Source organism: Micromys minutus (assembly GCF_963924665.1).
Source record: "Micromys minutus genome assembly, chromosome: X".
Classification (NCBI taxonomy): Eukaryota; Metazoa; Chordata; class Mammalia; order Rodentia; family Muridae; genus Micromys; species Micromys minutus.
In genome coordinates, this window is record NC_137970.1 from 122773670 (window position 1) to 122795021 (window position 21352).

The 21352-nt window shown below is 37.2% G+C and overlaps 1 protein-coding gene across 5 annotated transcripts in view; it reads left to right on the forward strand.

Moving 5' to 3' along the window:
• Positions 1-19919, forward strand: part of AFF2 (ALF transcription elongation factor 2) — a gene marked incomplete at both ends in the record, with an annotated part of 471510 nt that extends 451591 nt beyond the window's left edge. For all 5 annotated transcript variants that reach the window (XM_080909761.1, XM_080909763.1, XM_080909762.1 and 2 more), the window contains 8 exons: positions 325-608; positions 1154-1217; positions 4579-4715; positions 8273-8344; positions 8700-8793; positions 11524-11576; positions 15710-15900; positions 19798-19919. In XM_080909761.1, coding sequence (XP_080765887.1) covers positions 325-608; positions 1154-1217; positions 4579-4715; positions 8273-8344; positions 8700-8793; positions 11524-11576; positions 15710-15900; positions 19798-19919 — 1017 coding nt within the window. The remainder of the gene's footprint in view (positions 1-324; positions 609-1153; positions 1218-4578; positions 4716-8272; positions 8345-8699; positions 8794-11523; positions 11577-15709; positions 15901-19797) is intronic.
• Between the last annotated feature and the right edge of the window lie 1433 nt (positions 19920-21352).

Genomic DNA, 21352 nt, shown 5'->3' on the forward strand with positions numbered 1-21352 from the left:
TCTTTCTCCATCTTCTTTCTTTCCCTCCTCACATAGTTCCTTCTAGATTTAAACCCTTGCCATGGCAGTCTAAGTGTGATCACAGGCTATATAATCACAAAACTTGGCTACCTTACTGTTTAATGTCACCAGAGAACAAAAGTTGATGAACCACAAAATTCATAAACTACACTAGGATCACTTACCTATACGTCCCCAAACGGCGTGTACTGTTTCTTTTTGTCATGCTGTGTTTCTTACTGTGCTTAACATTCAAATGATTTGTGAAAATATGGCTTACGAAAACCAGATCTAATAAAAGCTATTTGTCTTTGCTCTTTCTAGGAGGGAGATGCTTCAAAAAAGGCTGCCTCTGCCACCATTACTGTCGCCAATACAGCTATTGCCACTGCTACTGCCATTGTCACTGCCACTGTCACAGCTACTGCCACCACCACTGCCACAGCCACCACCACAACCACCACCACTACTATTTCTAGCATCACTCCTACAATCACTTCTGGCCTTATGGATAGTAGTCACCTGGAGATGACATCCTGGGCAGCCCTGCCCCTCCTGTCCAGCAGTAGCACCAATGTCCGGAGACCCAAGCTCACTTTTGATGACTCGTATGTTGTCCCCAGATTATTGCAGACCCATTTTCGGAGTGGTGATTGGGGGTGTGGGTAGGATAGATTTTCTAGTGTCAGGCATGTGTCGCCCCATATAAGACATTCACATTATGCCCTATAATTAAAGGAATATCCATTCTACACACGTACCTCCATCAACAGTAATAATGTCTTCACCTCCTTTAACCCTGCATCTTTTTACTGTTTCTTAAGGCAGATTCTCTCCTCTGGGCTATTTCCATTCATTCCTATTCATAAGTTCAGTTACATAGAGAGAGATATAGTTATGTTCTATACAACATATTTGAGCAACTGTTACTGGGGTTAGAGGTATAAGTTTCTCTCCTAAAAGGCTATCTTGTACTTCAAAGTCCATTTTATATTATATATGGCAATATTAATCTGCCTTCTTTAAGGCAGCATGTAGAAATGAATGAATAGTCAAAAGTATTTATACTATTCAGTTTCTAAATGAAAAGATTAACTGATGGTTTGTAAAAAAAAAAAAAAAAAAAAACGAACAAACTTATTTTGTTCTTTAGTGTGCACAATGCTGATTTTTACATGCAAGAGGCCAAGAAGCTGAAACACAAAGCGGATGCACTGGTAGGTTCGTGCTTCTCATTGTCTCACTTTCTATAAAGTGCCGTATTTTAAACAAAAATGAACAGGACAATACATAAATAAAGGTAGCACTACCCAGAGCTTTTTAAAGCATTGCTGCTCTTACACAGAGGTGTGAGGGCTTGGGAATTCTGTAGTGTCATGACTCCTGAAGGTCTTGGTTCTCATGTTATTATGTATCTGTCACCTTTTTTTTTCTAGCCCAAGTTTACATATCCCCTTGTCATAGCATTTTATGTAAATTGAAATTACTTTTCAAATGTGCTGTATATGATAGGAGTTTCTTTTGGGTCTCTTAACCTAAACCTGGGGCGGAAGGGTGGAAGGTGTTGAATGACACTGGATGTATATTAAACTTTTGGGGAAACCAAAGTCTCCTTAGAAAGCTCAGAGTCTTGTTGCATTTGGTTCCATGCTCCTAGAATAGGGCCAATAGCCAGGTTATTCTATACTGATCACAGGAAAACAATGCTATCATCTTGATTTCTAATGAAATAATTCCCATCTATCTCTCAGGATCTTGGTTGACCTAAACCAGTGATGAGCTGATTATGTTGAAATTTTTATCCTAATTAGTCCTTGTAACAACAGGTCTCAACAACACGATCCTCAGGCTATATTCAAAATCAATGAAATAAGAATTTACAGGACTGAGACCCTGCCATAACTAAGATCCCCAACTGAGTTCCAAATGCAACAGTTTGAGAACCATGGTCCTAGAGACAGTCTTGGAGTTAAGTTCCTCTCCAAATTCTATATCTCAGAACAATTGGAAATATCAGTTCAGTGTCATTACATGGGGTAAAAATATCATCCTCAATCATATACTATGTCCTTTCAGCCTTTAGCTGCATTTGACACTTAAATTGTTATGGGGCCTCCTATCAGGCACTACACTGTAACTAGTGTATAGCCAGTAACAACTTGCTCTGCCCATTGCATCTGCTGTGTTATTTCTCTCTGCTGTTCAAGTTGTCTACCTAGTCTCTAAAGTGAACCTTTATGTGCTATGAAATTTCTCCTGGAAACAATTTCCCCACACTACTGCAGACAAAATTAAAAAGGTAAGCTAGAGGATGCCTTTGAAGGCACCCAGGTGGATTTTGCCTATGATCACTGGATGCTGGCCAGCAATTTAAATGCCACTGGGTGACACTACTGCTGACTGGAAGGCCAAAGGTTTTCTCCAAATGTTGTCAACTCTGTGATACTTAAGAAGTGCTCTGGAGCTTTTCTGCTTTAAAATCAAAGCAAGGAAGTACATGAATATCCCTTTGACAAGGTGGCACACAGGATGATAAAGAGACTGGGATCACAAGGAAGACTATGACGGTGAAAATTTGAAGAACTAGGGAAAAAAATCAAATATAGAGACATCCCCAAAATGTAGCTGAGAAATAGCATCACTGGCAACTGCTTCCATGGGGCAAAAATTGATTCTTAGTATAAAGTAGAAAACTCCAGCATAGCGCTGTGGTCTTTCGGTGCAATCACATGAAGAGACAACCAGTGTTTTGTTAAAACTTTACTGGCAGTATATAAAAATGTCTTTAGGAAGTGTTTTGGAGGAATGTGATCAAGGGGGGGGGGAAAGGTTAAGACATATTCAGAAGGATAATGTTTTCCTTGAGCTTTTATCTATCCTCCTGTTAGAAACATGTTTCTAGCTTATACCTTTCAATTTGTGAATGAAAATTAACTGGCATCATGGCTACGTAATTGTCTTTCTGGATTTTAATATCTTTTCCTTTTGAAAAAAAATGATAGGTTGCACCTTAATAATGTTTAAAAATAGCTCACCTTCAAAACCCAAGATGTACAAATTAATTCCCCCCAAAAGCTACTTGAAGTCTGAAAACAAAAGGAAATTATCTGACAAAACAAAATAGGATACTAGTTGACATGCAAGCCGGAAGGCACAAAAAAATCATTAAGACCAAGAGAAAGAAAGTAGTTTACCCACCCCCGACACACGCGCACACACACATTTTGGTTTTCAGAAGAGCAAGAACAAAAAACAGTAATTCTGTACAATGGCTTACAGAAATTACAGGATTTCTTAAGTACATAATAGCTGAAGAACATTATTGTAAAGTCATTTACAATAAGAGATTCTTCGAGACCTGCAACTAATCATTGTGTAGTTGAATTTATTCCTTTTCCAGAAGTACCTACTCTACCATTTTGAAAGTTGAAATCGGGCTGGAGAGATAGCTCTTCCAGACATCCTGAGTTAAATTCCCAGCAATGACATGGTGTCTCACAACCATTAGTAATGGGATCTAATGCCCTCTTCTGGTGTGTCTAAAGACAGCCAGTGTACTCACATATATATATATATATATATTAAGTAATTCTAAAATAAAGAAAGTTGAAATCTTCACAATTGCATACACAGTGTTTTAATAAAAGGTACACAAAATTTAAAGTTGTTAAATCTGCATTATACTTGTTCTCTTACATAAAGTTTTGTATTAGTGGAATTTTTTTATATCCAACTGTCAAAGATTAAAGATGTAAAACCCTGTTATAAAATTCTCACTATGAAAGTGTCATATATAATATTCATTACACATGAAAAAGAAATCAGTGTGGCTAAGCCAGTTTAATCATGATCATTATCAGGGCTAAAAACTTTTTCAATAAAATCTTACTAAAGTAAAATATTTAACAGTGCTATATTTTTGACACCATCTCAAACCATCAATTCCAGTGAAAATGACTGTTGTCGACTGTCACACTAGAACTTCTCCCGTTTCAATCTATTACTCTTTACCTTAGATTGGGATTGATATTATGACATTCTAAAGTAAGAAACAGACTGCGAAGATAACAAAAACAGAGCTTAGTTTCAAGAGCTGAGTTAACGACAGGACCGGTTCAGTGTATTTACTGATTAGATTGTAGTTGGCCCAGAAGTGATGAGAACATCAACAGTGGTGCCATCATCAATTTGGATGCCTTGGCTGCACTTTCCTCTTCTCAGCCAGCCATCCTGTCAGCGCAATAGAACCTTAAATTAGCTTGTTTATCATTAGCACGTATTTGTACACTGCCGTCTCTCTGTATCAGGGTTGCCGTACCTCCATATCTCACCTTGGACATATGGAACATGTAGTTCTCCACTGAACAGACTGACTCTTACATCTCCTCATGCTTCCCAGCATTTCTGGTCTCTGTCTTCTAGGTACCTCCTGTCCCTCAGTGGTAACTACCCAAAGTGCCTCTACAAAATAAGTGTTCTCTGAAACATAGGGACAAAAATTCATCACAGTTGTGACTTATTCCTTTATCGGAAGGAGAAAAAAACAATATCATGTTGAAAGTTATTTTTCTATTTTAGTTTGAAAAATTTGGCAAAGCTGTGAACTATGCAGATGCAGCCTTGTCCTTCACTGAATGTGGCAATGCCATGGAGCGTGATCCTCTGGAAGCGAAATCCCCATATACAATGTATTCTGAGACCGTGGAGCTCCTCAGGTAAATGGCTTTCCTAGAGTCGTATTCCTACGTTAATCTTAAACACTTAGAAGCTCTTAATATTTTTTGCTTAACTATCATTTCCACAATTAATGTGTCCAGAAGTCACTGTAATTAGTTCCTGTCATTTTATTAATGCCATAGAATATTTATAATTGATGGACACTGTTTTATAAATTATCCCCTTCAGAGGTTATAATGTGAGTCTCATAATTGATAATATTCATAAAATTGAAGTTAAGATGTCACAGATGAAAGTAAAGCATAATCATTTTATCATTTTCCACTGATTTTCCTTTTCAAAACAAACTCATGCTCTCCAGATTTATATTAAGAGCCATATTTTCTTTTTTTCCCAGTTTTATTTACTTTGCATCCTGATCACAATCCCTTTCCTCCTTTCCTCAGTCCCACCCTTACAAGTACCCCAACCCCATTGCAGGAGAAGGGAGCCCCCCTTAGACACTACTTCACCCTGGGGCATCTGACTAAACTATGCAAATTCAAATAAAATATGCAAAAATAACAAGAAAATATTACAATGTCAGTACCTATCATTTAAAAAAGATAAATGAAAATCAGATAATAGACCTCTTCTTTACTATTAATGTGAGTAGAAATTTATCATTCAAAATTGCAAGCAATTTGGCATTACATATAAAAGCCATGTAAGCAAGCATTTATATTGCTGGACAGAAGATCTCAACTTGAAATTCTCAGTTTTCTTAAAGACATTTAACTAAGCATGATTATTGTCCTTTTCCCTTTGTGGACAAAACAAAGAATGTCTCCCAAAATGCTGCATAGCTTCAAAATGAGACACAGAGGCAACTCCAAAAATGTTAAAAGAATTATTGGGACTCTGTTCATTTAATGTTGTAATAAAGTTATAGTCTACTAAATTGTGATGACAAAACAAAGGAAAGAAGGAAATATATCTCTACAAGTACTACATATAACACACGTATATAATATATATCAACACTCAGAAGTAATACAAATATTAGAAGAGAAATTTATAATATCACTGAACATTTAAAAATACTTTGCAGCCATTGACACATAATAATGATGAAGCCTAAACAGTGACATGAAAAATTGGGAAATGTATTAATGTAAAATGAGGCATAGCTCATTGATAGATGCTTGCCTATCATGTGGGAGGCCCTGGATTTAATCTCTAGTACTTAAAACAACTTAAATCATGATACAGAACTATATATAAATTATAAAATGAAAAAAGCTTGTATTTATCTAAATTAAAGCAGAAGGAATTAAGATTAAGATTGTAATTGTGAAAGTATGACATTATGGATGTTTTCTTTCTCCACAAATGTTGTTTCTTATTCATTTCTAAGAAAAGTACACACTCTTCTAAAAGCCACAGCAGGCACAAAGATATGTTTTAACAGTTTAGGGTACTCACTGCTCTTGCAAAGAACCCAGGTTCTGTTCCCAACACATACACACACACACATGAATACACACACACACACACACACACACACACACACACAGAGAGAGAGAGATGTTCACAGTTGCCTACAGCTCCAGTTTTAGGGGTTTTAATACCCTCTTCTGGTCTCTGTGGGCTTCATGAATGGAGCACATAGTGCACATGAACTTGGACAGACACACTCACACATAAGATTAACAGATGGAATTCACAAGGTAAACACTAAATTTAATCTGTGGTAAAAACATGAAGTGAATCATTAAATAGTATTTATTTACATCCATTCCTTCCTTGATTATTAAAAAATATTATTCTTCATTACTTATAATTTTTATTAACATGAGACATTAGTGCTCAAAAAATGTATTTTACTGGAACATTAGAAAAAGGCAATTGAAAATTTTTAAAAATTCTCTCCAAGGTCAATATTTTAAACTTGATTTTGAGTCAATTGTAGATTCAGGTACAGTAGTAGGAAAGAATGCAAAGAATTTCTGTGTGCCCTTCCCCAAATTTCCTGCATTGGTAATATCCTCTGTAGCTGGAGTTTAGTATCGCAGCCAAGACACTGGCATTGGCATAACCAAAGATGTTTCTTTTTTTAAATTTTAGACTTTCCTCAATGTTGCAAGAACTCATTTCTATATTCTTTATATTTTTTAATGAGAGGAATTTCTTTGGGGAATGAAATGAGTTGAAACAAACTAGGTCTTCCGGCCCATTTCAGCAATTGAAATTCTACTATCCAGTAACTTTCAACTGTGGTTGCAATTAGGGAATGACTACAACATGAATATAGTTTTTAGAAGTACAATATTATGTAGAAGAAATTTTTATTACTCTATTCCCAACAACATGCTAGCGACAGAAGGAAACTGGTATTTTTTTTTTCTTTCAAACAATTATAGTTGTTGTGAGCCCAGGGAATCTGCAATAGAAATGTATTTGTGAAAACAAGAACGCACCACAATGACTTGACCCTTTACTAATCCAGCTGTTAAAAAAAGTCAGACATTACATTATGAAAACCCCACTTGTCACCATTGTAACAACAGAAAGCACCTGCATCAAGTATGTAAGTCCCATCACTAAACACATTCAGTCAACAGATTCTGAGAGGTTACCATGAAAGCAGGGCAGATGACATGCTGAGGAGTGCAGACTCTTGAGTGGGATGAGCCAGGCTCTGGTGATCTGGAGAGGCTGCTGTAAGAAGCAAGTAAGAGGACACTATAGGCCCTCTATCTCTTTCCATAAATGAGGGATAACCCAGCAGCCTGCACATGCTCTTCACATTTTTTTTCTGCCAGAGTGAACTCGATTACTTATTCTACTATAAGTACCCCTGAAATTGCATTAAATCTCAGACAATGATTTTATGCAATGAATTGATTTCTCAAGACTCTGAATGCTCAGAATGAGATGTGCTCAACTAGAAGGGGGAAAAAAAGAAAGGAAAGGAAAAGAGGACCACTTGATCTTTTATCACTGCAGCATGAAACAGCAATAATTAAAGAGAATAGGAAGGCAAAATATACAAGTCCCATAAAGTAAGCCCTCCTTCAACACACACATGTGCATACTCACACACCCATGGGAAGCATGCACACATGTACACCTTCTCTAAGAACATAATTAAAACTTGAGCCATTAGGAAAGAGTTTTTACATGATTGAGGTCTCCCTAGCCAATGTCAGACATAGTTCTTTATTATTGCTTGATCTGTCATAAAGTGAAGTGAGACTAACATATTTGCCCACCTTGCATATAAAAGCAATAATATTGTTTACCTAAGCAAGCTCATAGAAATGACATTTTGCCAGCCAGCATTTGTGCATAACCAGAATCTCGTGGAAACTCAACAACCTTTTTCTAAAAAATAAGTCCAAAGTTAAATTGCCTTTTGTAGAGTTCAGTTCTTGATGTCACATCAAATTCCATTATGCTGTGTGGGAAATCCTTTTGGATATGATTTTAAGAAAGGGACATTCTGGCCTCCACCTTTAATGGGAAGGAGAGGATTCTAAGTAAATTTTGGCCATCAGAATTTTGAAAGGCAATGCAGATTGCATTTAAGTATTTCTTTATAATTTTTTCAAAGGTATGCAATGAGACTGAAGAACTTTGCAAGCCCCTTGGCTTCTGATGGGGACAAAAAGCTAGCAGTATTATGGTGAGTTGCACAGAGGATTCAAGGAAACTGCTGCACTGTTGTAGAGTGGTGGGGCATTCACATCTACTTAAGTAGCTCAGCTCAGCCCATTTAGTCTGGCTTTCTGGTGAACTGTGAAAGAATAACTAATGTATTTCTCCCATTGCTTGTCTAAACATCCACCACCCCTTACAATTTAAATTCTTACCAAAATGGGATAGTAATAATTTCACCTCCATTTGTTAAGTCTCTTTATTTACACATGTTCGTCAATCTGAGATTAGACAAGTGACTGTAAAATATGACTTCTTGTATTTAACAGTATATGGTTTTCATGAAGCACTACCATTAACTGAATCCTTTTATCCTCACCCAGCTACCGATGCTTGTCCCTTCTCTATTTGAGGATGTTTAAACTGAAGAAGGACCATGCTATGAAGTATTCCAGATCACTGATGGAATATTTTAAGGTAATCCTTCTTTCGTATGATTTATAAATAGATGGTGACAAAAAACAACCTGAATGAAACATGCTGGACATGTTAATCAGGTGTCAGATAACTAAGAGAAGATAGATGCTGCCACAAGCCTGACCTTTTCCTTCAGCTCACCACAGCCTTCTCACTCCTAAGGGAAAAGGTACACAGTAGTGCAAATGGCCTACAGCAGCCTCTTGATTACAGTTGGAAGAAATGGAGATGATCATAACTTTGGTCCACAGTCTCATTTAAAAATCTGGCCAAGAAATTCTTTAGCTGTGACAGAAGTCGGCATATTGATACCAGGTGGATGACTATTTATGCCTCTCAAAGTCGTTTGTTCATCGGAAATTTTGGTGTGTCATGGTTTCAGTTTAAAGAATCTGATATCATTGATTAACAAAGAAAATAAACGTACAGAGTTATCCTCTAGAAAGCAGAGGTTGTTAGGTTTTGTTTGTTTTAATTTGCAAATGAACAAGAAAGGTAACCACAAAATATAATGCCAGTATTTGAAAATGAACCAACATAAAATCCAAGCAGTAGGCTGGTACTAGGTTTGGATACTGTGTGCTCTAATATGATTTTAGTCTACTAACACTGGCTATAGTTTAGAATCGAGGTGGTTCACTGCTCCTTTCTTCAGGCCTGACCTTAGAGAAAATGACTTTTTGCGAGTATGTGAGGTTACTTGGCCACATTGTCTGAGATGAACCACATCATGACCTTGTAGCAAGTATCCCGTGAGTACCACTGTATGTCTACATGATGACACTGTGATTCATCTGGGATTATGAACAAGATTTCTTGATACTACGTGGTGTGGATGTAATGCCATAAAGCTAGTGCTCATGTGGGTGAAAAGGGATTATATCCAACAGTTCCTCGGTTCTTTCTTACAGTATACCATAGAAAGGTGGATTTTGAATTTCACTGAACTTCTAAAATCCCTAGAAGGCTACAAACAAACAAACAAACAAAAACCAGAGAGTCAAGTCCTATTGCCCAAACGAGTGTCCTTGGCTAAGGTCTGAGAATGTGCATTTCTAACAACTTTGCAAGTAATTCTCATGCTGCTGGCCTTGCCATCTCACTGATAGCCACTGTTGTAATAGCTATCCTCTGTGCCCTGAGGGAATTGGAAAACATCAAACAGATGCTAAGTAGCATGTGAATGTGTTGTACTCATTTAGCTTTAAAACTGAGGATGCTTGTAACTAACCATTGTACTGAGCACAGGGACTCCAATGGAGGAGGAAGAGGAAGGATTGAAGGAGCTGTAGGGGTTTACAACCCCACAGGAACAACATTATCAACAAACTGGACATCCCCAGAGCTCCCAGGGACTAAATTAACAATCAAAGAGAGACCCATGGTTCCAGCCTCTTATGTAGCAGAGGATGGTATTGGCTGGCATCAATAGGAGGAGAAGTTCATGATCCTGTGAAGGCTCATTTCCCCAGTGTAGGGAAATGCCAGGGTGATGGGGTGGGAGTAGGGGAGTGAATGGGGGAACCTTCTCATAGAAGTTGGGGCAGGGGGATCAAGGTGGGGGGAACTGGGAAAGGGGATAACATTTGAAATGTAAACACATAAAATATCCAATAAAAATGCAAAAAATTGAACAAAGGAGTAGATTCATAAAAATCTTTTCGAATCTATAGACTGTAAAGATTCCATTGTTTTATATTTGACTATAAAATATAGCATTTAAAATTAAAATTAAACTGAATTAAGCCTTCAGAATACACACTATGTCTGTGACACCAGGGCAGCAATGAATTCTTACTAACTGTAGCAAATGCTGACTATCTTTTCAAATGCCCCTTTTGCAAGGGAGGCTGGATTAGAAGAGTAGAAGGTAGTAGAAGTCAATTGCCAAGAGAAGACCTGATTCAGATTGGAGTCACAATAACTGGATCCCTCTCCTGTCATGGAGAATGCTGAATATCAGGTTTTTCTTTCATCCAAAAGGGTGTGGCAAGAAAACAAAACTATAAAAAACCAAAAACAAAACAAACCAGAACAAAACAAAAGAAACAAACAAAATCCAAACCAACCAACTAAACAAACAAACAAACAAACAAAAAATCTGGAAGCCTGTACTTTAAATCAGCTGGATTCTGTCAGAGAAACAAAAAGAGGTTTTAAATTCCAACTTCTTTTGCAATTCAGCCCTGGACCAGTTGCACTGCTAAACAGAGAAAACAGTCAGCCATGAAAATCTGCATGTAAAGACCATAAATCACAACGAGTCTGGAAAACAAACAAGTAAAAATGTATTGCTTGATTCTGACATCTTCCTTAGAATCAGACATTACAACCAAACCTGTATCCCATGGGAAGTTTGCAACCAATACTAAAGGTGAAAGAAAAACTTACTTGTTCTCTGAAGGGCTTGTTTTGCAGAATAAATTTCAGATGAGGATAATTAAACCACTTCTTGGAGAACTGAGTCTGATTTCACTGGGCCTTTTAGTATATAAGATCTTTCATCAAGTGACTTTCATGGTCCTGATTGGAGCCCACTAATTATCCTAACCAGCTATTTTCATCGAGTATGCGTCGTGGTGTGCTGATGTGCACATACATCCTAGCTCTGCATCCAGAAATGCTGCAATCAATATTAATGTACTCTAAATCACACTTACATCTGTTTCTGAATTAATAAACACAAAATAGATGTCCTTATTTCCCTCTCTCTCTCTCTCTCTCTTTCAGCAAAATGCTTCAAAAGTTGCTCAGATACCCTCTCCTTGGGTAGGCAATGGAAAGTAAGTATGCTACCAAAAATTGCTTTTTCATGAAAATGAATGATTGGATAGACCCCACATATTTTGCATTGATTGCTAAAGAGTGAAGGACAATTTCAACACTCCAGTCATTTTTCTGCACACAGAATTCTAGCCAGGTTTCAGCTGATGGAAAGACAGAAAACTTTTAAATGATGTGGTTCCTTAAAGATCTGTAAGCTAAATTACTACCATAAAATATCTGCTAATGAGATGGCAAGCAACATAATATTTCTAGAAGGTGGGATAAAGTCAAATCCACTGCAATGATTTGTCAGTGATTCACTCGGTAATGAAAAGTCAATGAAATATTCATTGATGTATGGTAAGTGATGTTTAATAAAATCAAAGGCATAATAGAGCTAAAAATGTGAAGGTACTTAGTCAGCCAATTATCTGGGCATTCATGGAGATTTTTATATCAGTACTAAAACACCTTGACCTAAATAGAAAAGGATGTACTGATACTGACGTAAGAGCTCATGGATTGATCCAGACTTTTAGCCTTAGTTAGAGTCCTATCAGTTTAGGATTCCCCCCTAGACTTCAGAACACTACAGAGAGAGTCTGAGGGAGATGCTTACCATAAAACTGAGGCCACTCTCCTTCTAGATTCACCCTTCTGCCTTTGAAATGAAAGCGGCCAACTTTTGCTAAATGGGGGGGCCTGGAGGAGATGATCTGGACAGAGGGCAGTTATGAACCCCACTCTGTCTCCCTAACTTTCCTGACCAGCCACCTCACCTCTCATTTCAAAAGTATTCCATCTCTTCCAAGCTCATTTCCTATCTGTATAGAAAGAAAAAAGTAGATGGCAGCAGACACATTCACAATGAACCTGTTATCCCAGCTTTTTCCAATTTTTATCATCTCAAAAATCTTGCATCTCTGATCAAAATGCCTTTCTCATGAGTAGAATAGCCTTGACTGTCACCCTATAAATATCTACAAAGTGTACTCGAAAATCGTGGGTCAGCGAACTCTACTCTGAGATCATAAAACCATTCAGATCGAGGGAACAAATCCATTAAGAACTACACATTAGCTCAATTACTGTGCTGAAAGGAAGCACCACTTCAGTGGTTGAAGTAGGTCTTACTCTTACACTGACAAACAAGGGGAAAGACAGTTTCTCTCCCTGGAAGTTCAGAAAATAAAAATAACCATTGAAAGGCCAAGAGAAAACTATTTTCTCTGAGCACAGAATAAAGAAAGGGCAAGGGTGGTCAGGTAAACATCTCGTCAAAAATCATTGGGAAATTTGTGTGTGTTTGTGTGTGTGTGTGTGTGTATGGAAGAACTCAAACACATTCTAAGCTTGTGAGTTCACATTAAAAGACTCATGTAATGCTTCTCAACAGCTTCAGTCTAATGAAAATGTCATTTAGATTGATAGTTAGACTGTGCTGTGGTGTGATATGGTGAAGTGTCGGGTGAGATGAGGAATGTGTGTGTGTGTGTGTGTGTGTGTGTGTGTGTGTGCATGTTTGTGTAAATGAAATTAGATTATTTTTCAATTTTTTTTGAAGAATAGAGTTGGAATTCCAGTGCAGATTATATTATTCTGTAAATTACTTTTGGGAGGATGGCCATTTTCACAATATTAATCCTACCAATTCATAAACATAGGGTATATTTTTGTCTTTTGTTTTTTTTTCTTTAGTCTCTTTGTTCAGTGCTTTAACATTTGTATTATATTATGTTATTCTTAATCTCATGTAAAAAGTTGAAAAGAGGAAAATGCCAAAAATTGACTGGAAAAAGCCAGGAATCAGTAGTACATTGTGATTAAGCCATGCAATATCTGAAGTGAGATTTCGGAGCAAAGAGAAATGGGGAGACGTACGTGCCCTGTGAGGTCAAGGAGAGCCATGTGATGATCTGATGCATACATAAAATAAATAATGATCCAATCCAGAGAATCAGAATGCCATGTTCCTAAACATATACATCCTATGTTTGCAGGTAATCTTAGACTTTCTCTCCTTAAAAAACATACAATAAGTTCATATAAAATTATACTTGTCCCAATGTGTGTCGACTATGACAACTTATTCCTCCTTTGTAAATAACTGGATTTTGGATCAGCTTTCAAATTATCTCATCTTTTCCTGAACTAACCACGATTCGATTCTCTTCACTGCATCTATAAACTTTCTCCTCTGAAGCTTCTATCTGTGACAAAAAAAAAAAAAAAAAAAAAAAAAAAACAGACTTTTCAAGAATTATGAAGCAAAGCAACATGTCTTCTTTTTTCCCTTGGACTTACAGACATGGTAGAAGAAAGTGAGGTCTATGAGGTAGAAGGGCCATACTATTATAAAATAGCGCATGTGACCTATGAAGACAAAAACTCAATTCTTGTATCACTAACTAACTCTGTTTGCTAATTGTTCCTTGACTTGGAAATCCCCATATACCATCCTGCCTTGAGAATAAATCATACTATGATAATGCAGAGAAATATCTTAGAAATCATAAACATAATTGGGAAACCATCACATGTTCTTATACCACACTAGAACACTCCATAAGATAGACAGAAATACCTGAACTTTCTCTTATGAAGGTTAGCACAATTTATATGTGTCTGAAAAAGCAGATTTCATCTTCAATCCTTCAGAGCTTATCAATAGCACTTCAGCATTTTGGTATATGTGACCTGTTTCCCAAATCAAATGTATGTGAGCAGATATAGACTGAGAAACAAAGCCACTTAGGAGATGCCAAGTTGTCAGTAATAAAAGTTGGTGAAGGACTGGATCATGGGGAGCATGATATAGGGCCCCTGATGACACTCTTGGATGGAGAAGAGGTTCCTTCAAACAGGCAGACTCTTAAACATAGTTCTCACTCATTTCTGCTGATTATGTGTTTGTTTTGTTGCCTAAGCTAGTCTCAGATCCCTATCTTCAACAACCTTCACTTATGAGCCTCCCAAGAATCTGCAACTATAGAAATGTATTGCCACACAAGGATGCCTATTTGTTTTTCTCCCTCAAAATGTCTTGCCCACAGTGAAAACATTTGAGACTGCTCGTGCATTCAGGCTCATCTCTAGGCAAGTCTGCATCAGGCTATCCTAAACTCAGGCCCTGAAAAACATTAGCTCCCTGTTATGTATACCCAACAGGTAACTCATTGTTACTGATGTTAAAGAACTCAATGAAAATCTGCCCAAACACTGGAATTGTCAAAAGTACAAATTTTGAAGCCTCCTCCTTATAACCAGAATGATGATAAAGTCAACAATGAACAGTCCATCTATGTTGCACATCTTTAAAAAAAATCCCGAAGTCTTACTATTCTTTCTAGCGTCTCCAATGCTGTACGTCAAGGGGCTTTGACAAGCTGCATTTGGATTATTGTGGCAACTGTATTTGTAATGACCTGTTACTATGGTTTCCACAAAACACTTTGAAGATAGACCAATATTGTACATCACATCTTCTTTCAGTTACCATTCTGAAGCAGGTAGAGAAAGTATCAAATCTCTGAGTGGTTTCTTTTTCTTAAACATTTTTTTTGTGTGTGTCTTATGTACTCAAAGTAAGAACCACATTTGTAGATAGAAATATTTACAAAACTCTTTCTCCCTCCTTCCCTCCCTCTTCCTCCGTCCTCCCCCTCTCTATCTTCCCCCCTCTCTCTGTCCCTCCCTCTCTTCCTCTCTCAGTCTCTCTTTTTTATTTTAAAATAAAACCACCAGTGTACACAAGGGATCTCCAATTTTAGAGACAATGAGGACCTCAGTGTTTCTAGTTAGAAAAATGAGTAAAGATGAGTTTTTCCAGGGCCAGCATTATATATAGATCTGGATGGGTTAGTCAGGTAATATAGAGCTGCAATGTCAATATTGTTTCTCCTACACTAGATCCTCTGAATAAATCTATGATGTTGACTGAAACTATAGGATCTTGTCTAAAAGGGGCCAAAGAGATGTAGGCTCTCATATGAGGTTCCATGCATCTTTATCACAGTAAACTCTTCTTTGGCTAGTGGTATTCCGAAGAGATCCCAGTGTGACAAAGGATCCTCCATGCTGTATGCATTCAAAACCCTGCTGTCATTCTTCCCTACCAACTTAACCTGGTCTGTCTATTTCCACTCTCCAGGAATACTCCATCACCAGTGTCTCTCAACAATGCCTCTCCCATCAACTCAATGGGAAATTGTAACAACGGCCCAGTCACCATTCCCCAGCGCATCCACCACATGGCTGCGAGTCATGTGAATATTACCAGTAATGTGCTTCGGGGCTATGAACACTGGGATATGGCTGACAAACTGACAAGAGACAATAAAGGTATGATTATCTGGTGGATTCTTTGCCTAAGGATGAGGATGCAGTTGGTCACTTGTGCTTTGAAGGACTAGGTCCCTTTTGCCTGTTTGCCTTATATTAGTCAATTCTGATTTCCATGTCTTAGGTGAAAGGAAGTTAGCTTAGGACTGACACAGTAAGTTATTTTAACACTTGGATTGATTCAAGGCCTAAATATCTATTCTCCTTTAAAGCTTAAATTAATCTAATCTGTACTGCATTCACAAATGTCAGTTTCAGAATCTCACCCAGTCACAAGGATCATAGCAAAATAATTGCTAAGGCAAAAGAAGTGAGTGATTCAAAAATTAATTAAGGCCCCATTTGGCTACTGTTTGTTTTTTTGAAAGATGAGGTGGAACTAAGGTCAGGTACCTTCATTATACTAGTCAGCTACAGCTGAATACATGACAACACAGTTTGAATTTGTAAGTAAGGACTAAAGTTCATCTGAGATTTCTTCACACCCTGACAGGATGATCAAGGTTCTATTTATGGGAAGACAGGAGATGTGTTACAGAACAAATGGAAAGAAGACCCTGCTTTACCAGGGTCAATAATCATTGGTGACTTGTGCTGCTATCTGTGACCTCAGCCATCATTTAGACTCAAAATAAAGCCTCACCCACCTAATGTCACTGGGAACTAAAACCAAGACCACACTTTTACTTTGGCCATTCACTTGCTGTGCCTCTTTCAGCCCTAATTACAGAAAGGCCAGTTGCAAACAAGGTGGAGACTTCTGGACATCTATTAGAATCAAACCTGAAAGAGGTAACAAGCAGGCTAGAGTAATAGAAATATTACCAGCAGTGGCAAGCAATTAGCCTCCTCCACAATCTAAGTTGCTTGGGGTGGACATGGGTTTTACTAGGTCCTAAGTAGTATGAGCTTCAAGGATGCAGGACACACACACACACACACACACACACACACACACACACACACTCACACTTACAGGAAGAGTAAAAAATTTAAATTGAGTTGGAAAGTGATTTATAGTAGAAGACAACTCAAACTCTACCACATTCACAGAAACCCATGTGTACTCCATAACAACTGTGCAAGCATAGAAATATACGCATGTATATATAACACATACACACATTCTATCGTAGACGTAGACATGACTCTAAATTCAGCTCTCACTGTCTACTGACTCCTTAGATCTGTGTGTACTGATCCCTATGTCCCAGACACTGTGCAATTTTTTGTTTGTAGTCCAATTTGTCATTAGTTTATAGATAAAGATACTGAGAATATTTGAGGCTAAACATTTTCCATTGCATCAGAACTCTTTAGGTTTGCCAGAAGCAGGAGAATAATGGCAAAGTATCTGATGAGTTGAAACCAATAGGGTACTCTGCCTATCTAGAAAACACATTTTGAGGGATGTGTTTAGAGACCTTTGGTAAAAGGCTTGAACTCAGTTATCTGAACAAAGGAACATCTTATGTAGTCTGCTTTCTTAGACTTCTAGAAACCCAGATACAAGTTGCCTAGACAACTATGTCCCCATAAAGGCTCTAGAACTTCGAACAAAGACCTAGGCAAATTGAGATATGTCTGGTTTATCTGGTTCTAATCTGTCATTTTTTTATATCAGTAAGTGAGGCAAGTTTAATATTTATGGATTTCCTTTATAATTGCATTCACTTTCAAAATTTGTTCAAGTAGTTTCTTCTAAATTAATGGCAGAATTTTACAGGAGCAGCATGGTGTTGAGTCTAGGGTGAAACTAATCTTCTCACTAGCATAGCCTGCCAAGAAGTTGCTTAATTCTTTGCCTAATATTGAATCCAAACAACACTGTCACTGTACCAACAGAGAGAATACATGCTGGTAATTGTGCCACTGGGATTTTCAGTGGCCTAGGAAGATACTCTAATTTGGAATGTTGTGCCTACCACCTTTAATTCTGCAGACATGTCATTTAGGACTTGGACGTGAGGAGTGTTTTAATATCTACCTGTGTAGACAGAAGTGACATAAGTTGGAAGCTTCTCTTTGGATAGAAACTTCACATCCCACTCGCAGAAAGCTGCGACACCGAGATGTGCGGTGTTCGATCTTTGGGTAGAAAGCCTCCATCCCCACCCGTGCATGCCCATTCTAGCAGCTGCAGATAGTTTATTACAGAAGGTTCTGGTCCTGAAACAGGCCACTGGGTTAATCTACTTTCTGCCCTTTGATCAGAAAGTCCCATTCCTTATATACTCCAGCCACATGTATTATCCTATTGAAGTAGTCATTAAAATGGTGACTTGGCAGTCTGGTTTAAACTGCCAAAGACAGCTTTGCACAAAATTTTCTGGGGATGTCTTAGCTCACATAAAGCTCACATTCATTCAACAAAGACTAGTTGTTTAACATTTTTCTTAGTATTATGTTACCAAGGAAAAAAATTCAATGCCAGAAGTAATTTACTCCATTGTCAGCAGAAATTCTTTTTATTGCATTGCTCAGGTTAAAAAGTATCACATAATCAAATGAAGTTGATACCTGGAGAAGAAGCCCATATGTTCTATAAAACATAAAGAATAAACGCACTGTTCAGTGAAATACCATCTGCTGAGCAATCAAGTACATGTAATCTACGCATAGAAATTGCTTCCTAAGAAGGCAGAAGGGTGTCTCAGCCACTTTAAAACAGTCTCCATTTCCACCCTGCTCTGGATTTGGATTTCTCATCTTCATCTAGCACAGGCATGGTTTCTTATAGAAGGCTGAGGCTGCCTTTCCTGTGGGGAGCTAACAAGAAAAAAAAAAAAAAACAAAACAAAAAAAAACACCAGTAAGGCCTCTTGAGACCAAGTGTCAGACAAGTCAAGTGGGAAAAAAGTGTGCCTAGGGAGTTTTTCAGACACCATATAGTCTTCCCCACATACACTACCCCAAAGCAGGAATTTTAATACTCAAGTCACACAAGTGAGTAGTTAGTAATGTAGCCTCGAGACTATACCGTTTCCCAAGTCAGCCAGATGTAATCATGCCAATAGGATTGTAGAAGCTGTCATGTGGTAGATACTTGCTGGTCATTTTCTACCCCTACAAAATCAGTACTAAAACTTCCTACCTCAGACTCATCCAAGACATTCATTTAAAGTGCTGGATGACAAACATATTTGCTGTTCAGCCTCTTTGGAGTTTCCTATACTCTGCCAATAAAAGTCAGGAAAAAAAGTTTATTTGGACCAAAGAAAAATATATTTTCAATTTAAATATGAAAAACATCTTTACATCATAGAAGTCATAGTGCTTATTGGACCTCTTTGTTGTATAAGGAAGCTTTCATTAAAATAAAGTTATTATAGTAAGATATTTGACTATATATATATATATATATATATATACACACACATTTAAGTACATTTAAAAATACATAAACATTAAATTTACAAAAATATGTAGCCTAAATTACATTTGTGTGTGTGTGTGTTTGTGTGTGTGTGATGATGTAACAAACTTCTAGAAAATGATAATGTACTTTAAAAATATGATGTTTGAGAAAGGATATAGTAATATAAAAATGTACTTAACATGAATTAACAGATTCACTAATCACAATAACAGAAACATTGTGTTGTTAAAATTTTGATATTTATTATAAATCAACTATATATGTGTGATTCATATATGTAAATATAAGTGTATATAAATAAATGTCATAGACAGATACATAGATAATTTTGGTTCCCTTATAAGTCCTTTAAATTTTGCTTGAATGAAGGAGAAGATGGACAGATGGATGAACAAATGAATAAGTCTTTTAATATCCACATGATTGTAGTATTGACTAATTGATTGTAGTATTTTAGTCTGGTATATAGTTTTATAATGCAAAATAAAGACTTGACCAAGTACTACTCTGATTTTCAGAATTCTTTGGTGATCTGGATACACTGATGGGGCCTCTGACCCAGCACAGCAGTATGACCAATCTTGTCCGCTACGTTCGCCAGGGACTATGTTGGCTGCGCATCGATGCTCATTTGTTGTAGTGGGCACTCTCCCATCTCTCGCCTCAGCACTTGTCCCTCTACCTTTACCAGTGCCTTGATGGTAACTGGTGGAACTCCACTCATTTGGGAAAGTTCTCTTTCATTATGTTTGTTTTTATGCATTTTTGATATCTGTGAAAAACTGAAGTCATTGTAAGTGAACACTACAACATGAGAGAAGTGTATGTTTTATTTTTTAATATTTGATATGCATTTCTCATATCTCCTTATTTTTGTGCTTTATGGAATGAAAATCCCTACAATATTGAGTTAAGTCCACATGATTCAAAACAAAGAATGAGAAGCACATGTGATGATGACAGGTCCCTGAGAACTCAAAGAAGCATCTAACATGCATCTGAACAAGGGACCTGCAGAGATCTCCGCAATAGCCATTCCCCAAACTAGACTCTTGGGTCCAGAAAAGAATGTATCTGAGAATCCATTGTTAAACAGTTTCTGTGGTTCCCACAGACTAAATCTTCAGGTGAGAACCTCCATTGTCAAACCCACAGATCTGATGTTCTAACCACATGATAAAATCAAGGGTAGCATGCAAAACACAAGCCTAAGAATTCTACTCTTGAAATGACACAACACAAGACTCTTTTGTTAACATCCTGTTCCTGATTACCTATGCTTTTCTAATATTTCAATGGTGAGGAGGAAGAGAAACACTTATTTCAATAAGTTTGACACCAGCTGGCATATACAATGTAAAACTTAACTCCTCACCTGAGATTGTCTTTGCACAAAACTCTCCTTTACAAGATGCTCATCTTGATCATCAAAATTTCACACTTATCTAGACTTGAGAAATCAGACTGGACTGAAATCTGTCTGTCCTCCCAGAAATCCATGCCTTGGTCTCATTTTCAGCCAGTAGGCAAATCCATAACTTCATATATTTTGGTAGATGTGCATATAAAATCTGTGGAATCAAAAGCCAAGTTATCAAATTGATAATGCACAAGTTATTTCCTAGTGTCCTCACTATCTGGACGTTCCAGATATTATCCATATTTTCTATTTTTTAGATATTTTCTTTTAGCTTTCCTTTATTATTTCTTTCAAAAGATCTTGGCTAAAATACAATCATTGTCTTTTGTTAAGGTTTATATTAGTATAAGTCATTTACATGAAATTTCCAAAGAAATACTAAACCTGTAAGTAATACCTTACTTTTCTTTTATAAAATGAAAATCTTAGGTAGTGCTTCACCCTAGGATCCTTGGAATGATTCTTGAAGTTTGAGAACAGTTCACCTAATTTGGAGCATTTCCTTATGAGTTATTACTATCTCCCCTTATGATCCTCTATAGTCATCTTTTGTCCCTAAAATCACCCTGTAAATATCATCTTCAGTGTTCCAGCTCACAAGAAAAATTCTCCAGCTATAGTAAACACTATGCATTCATTAGTTACTTGTAATT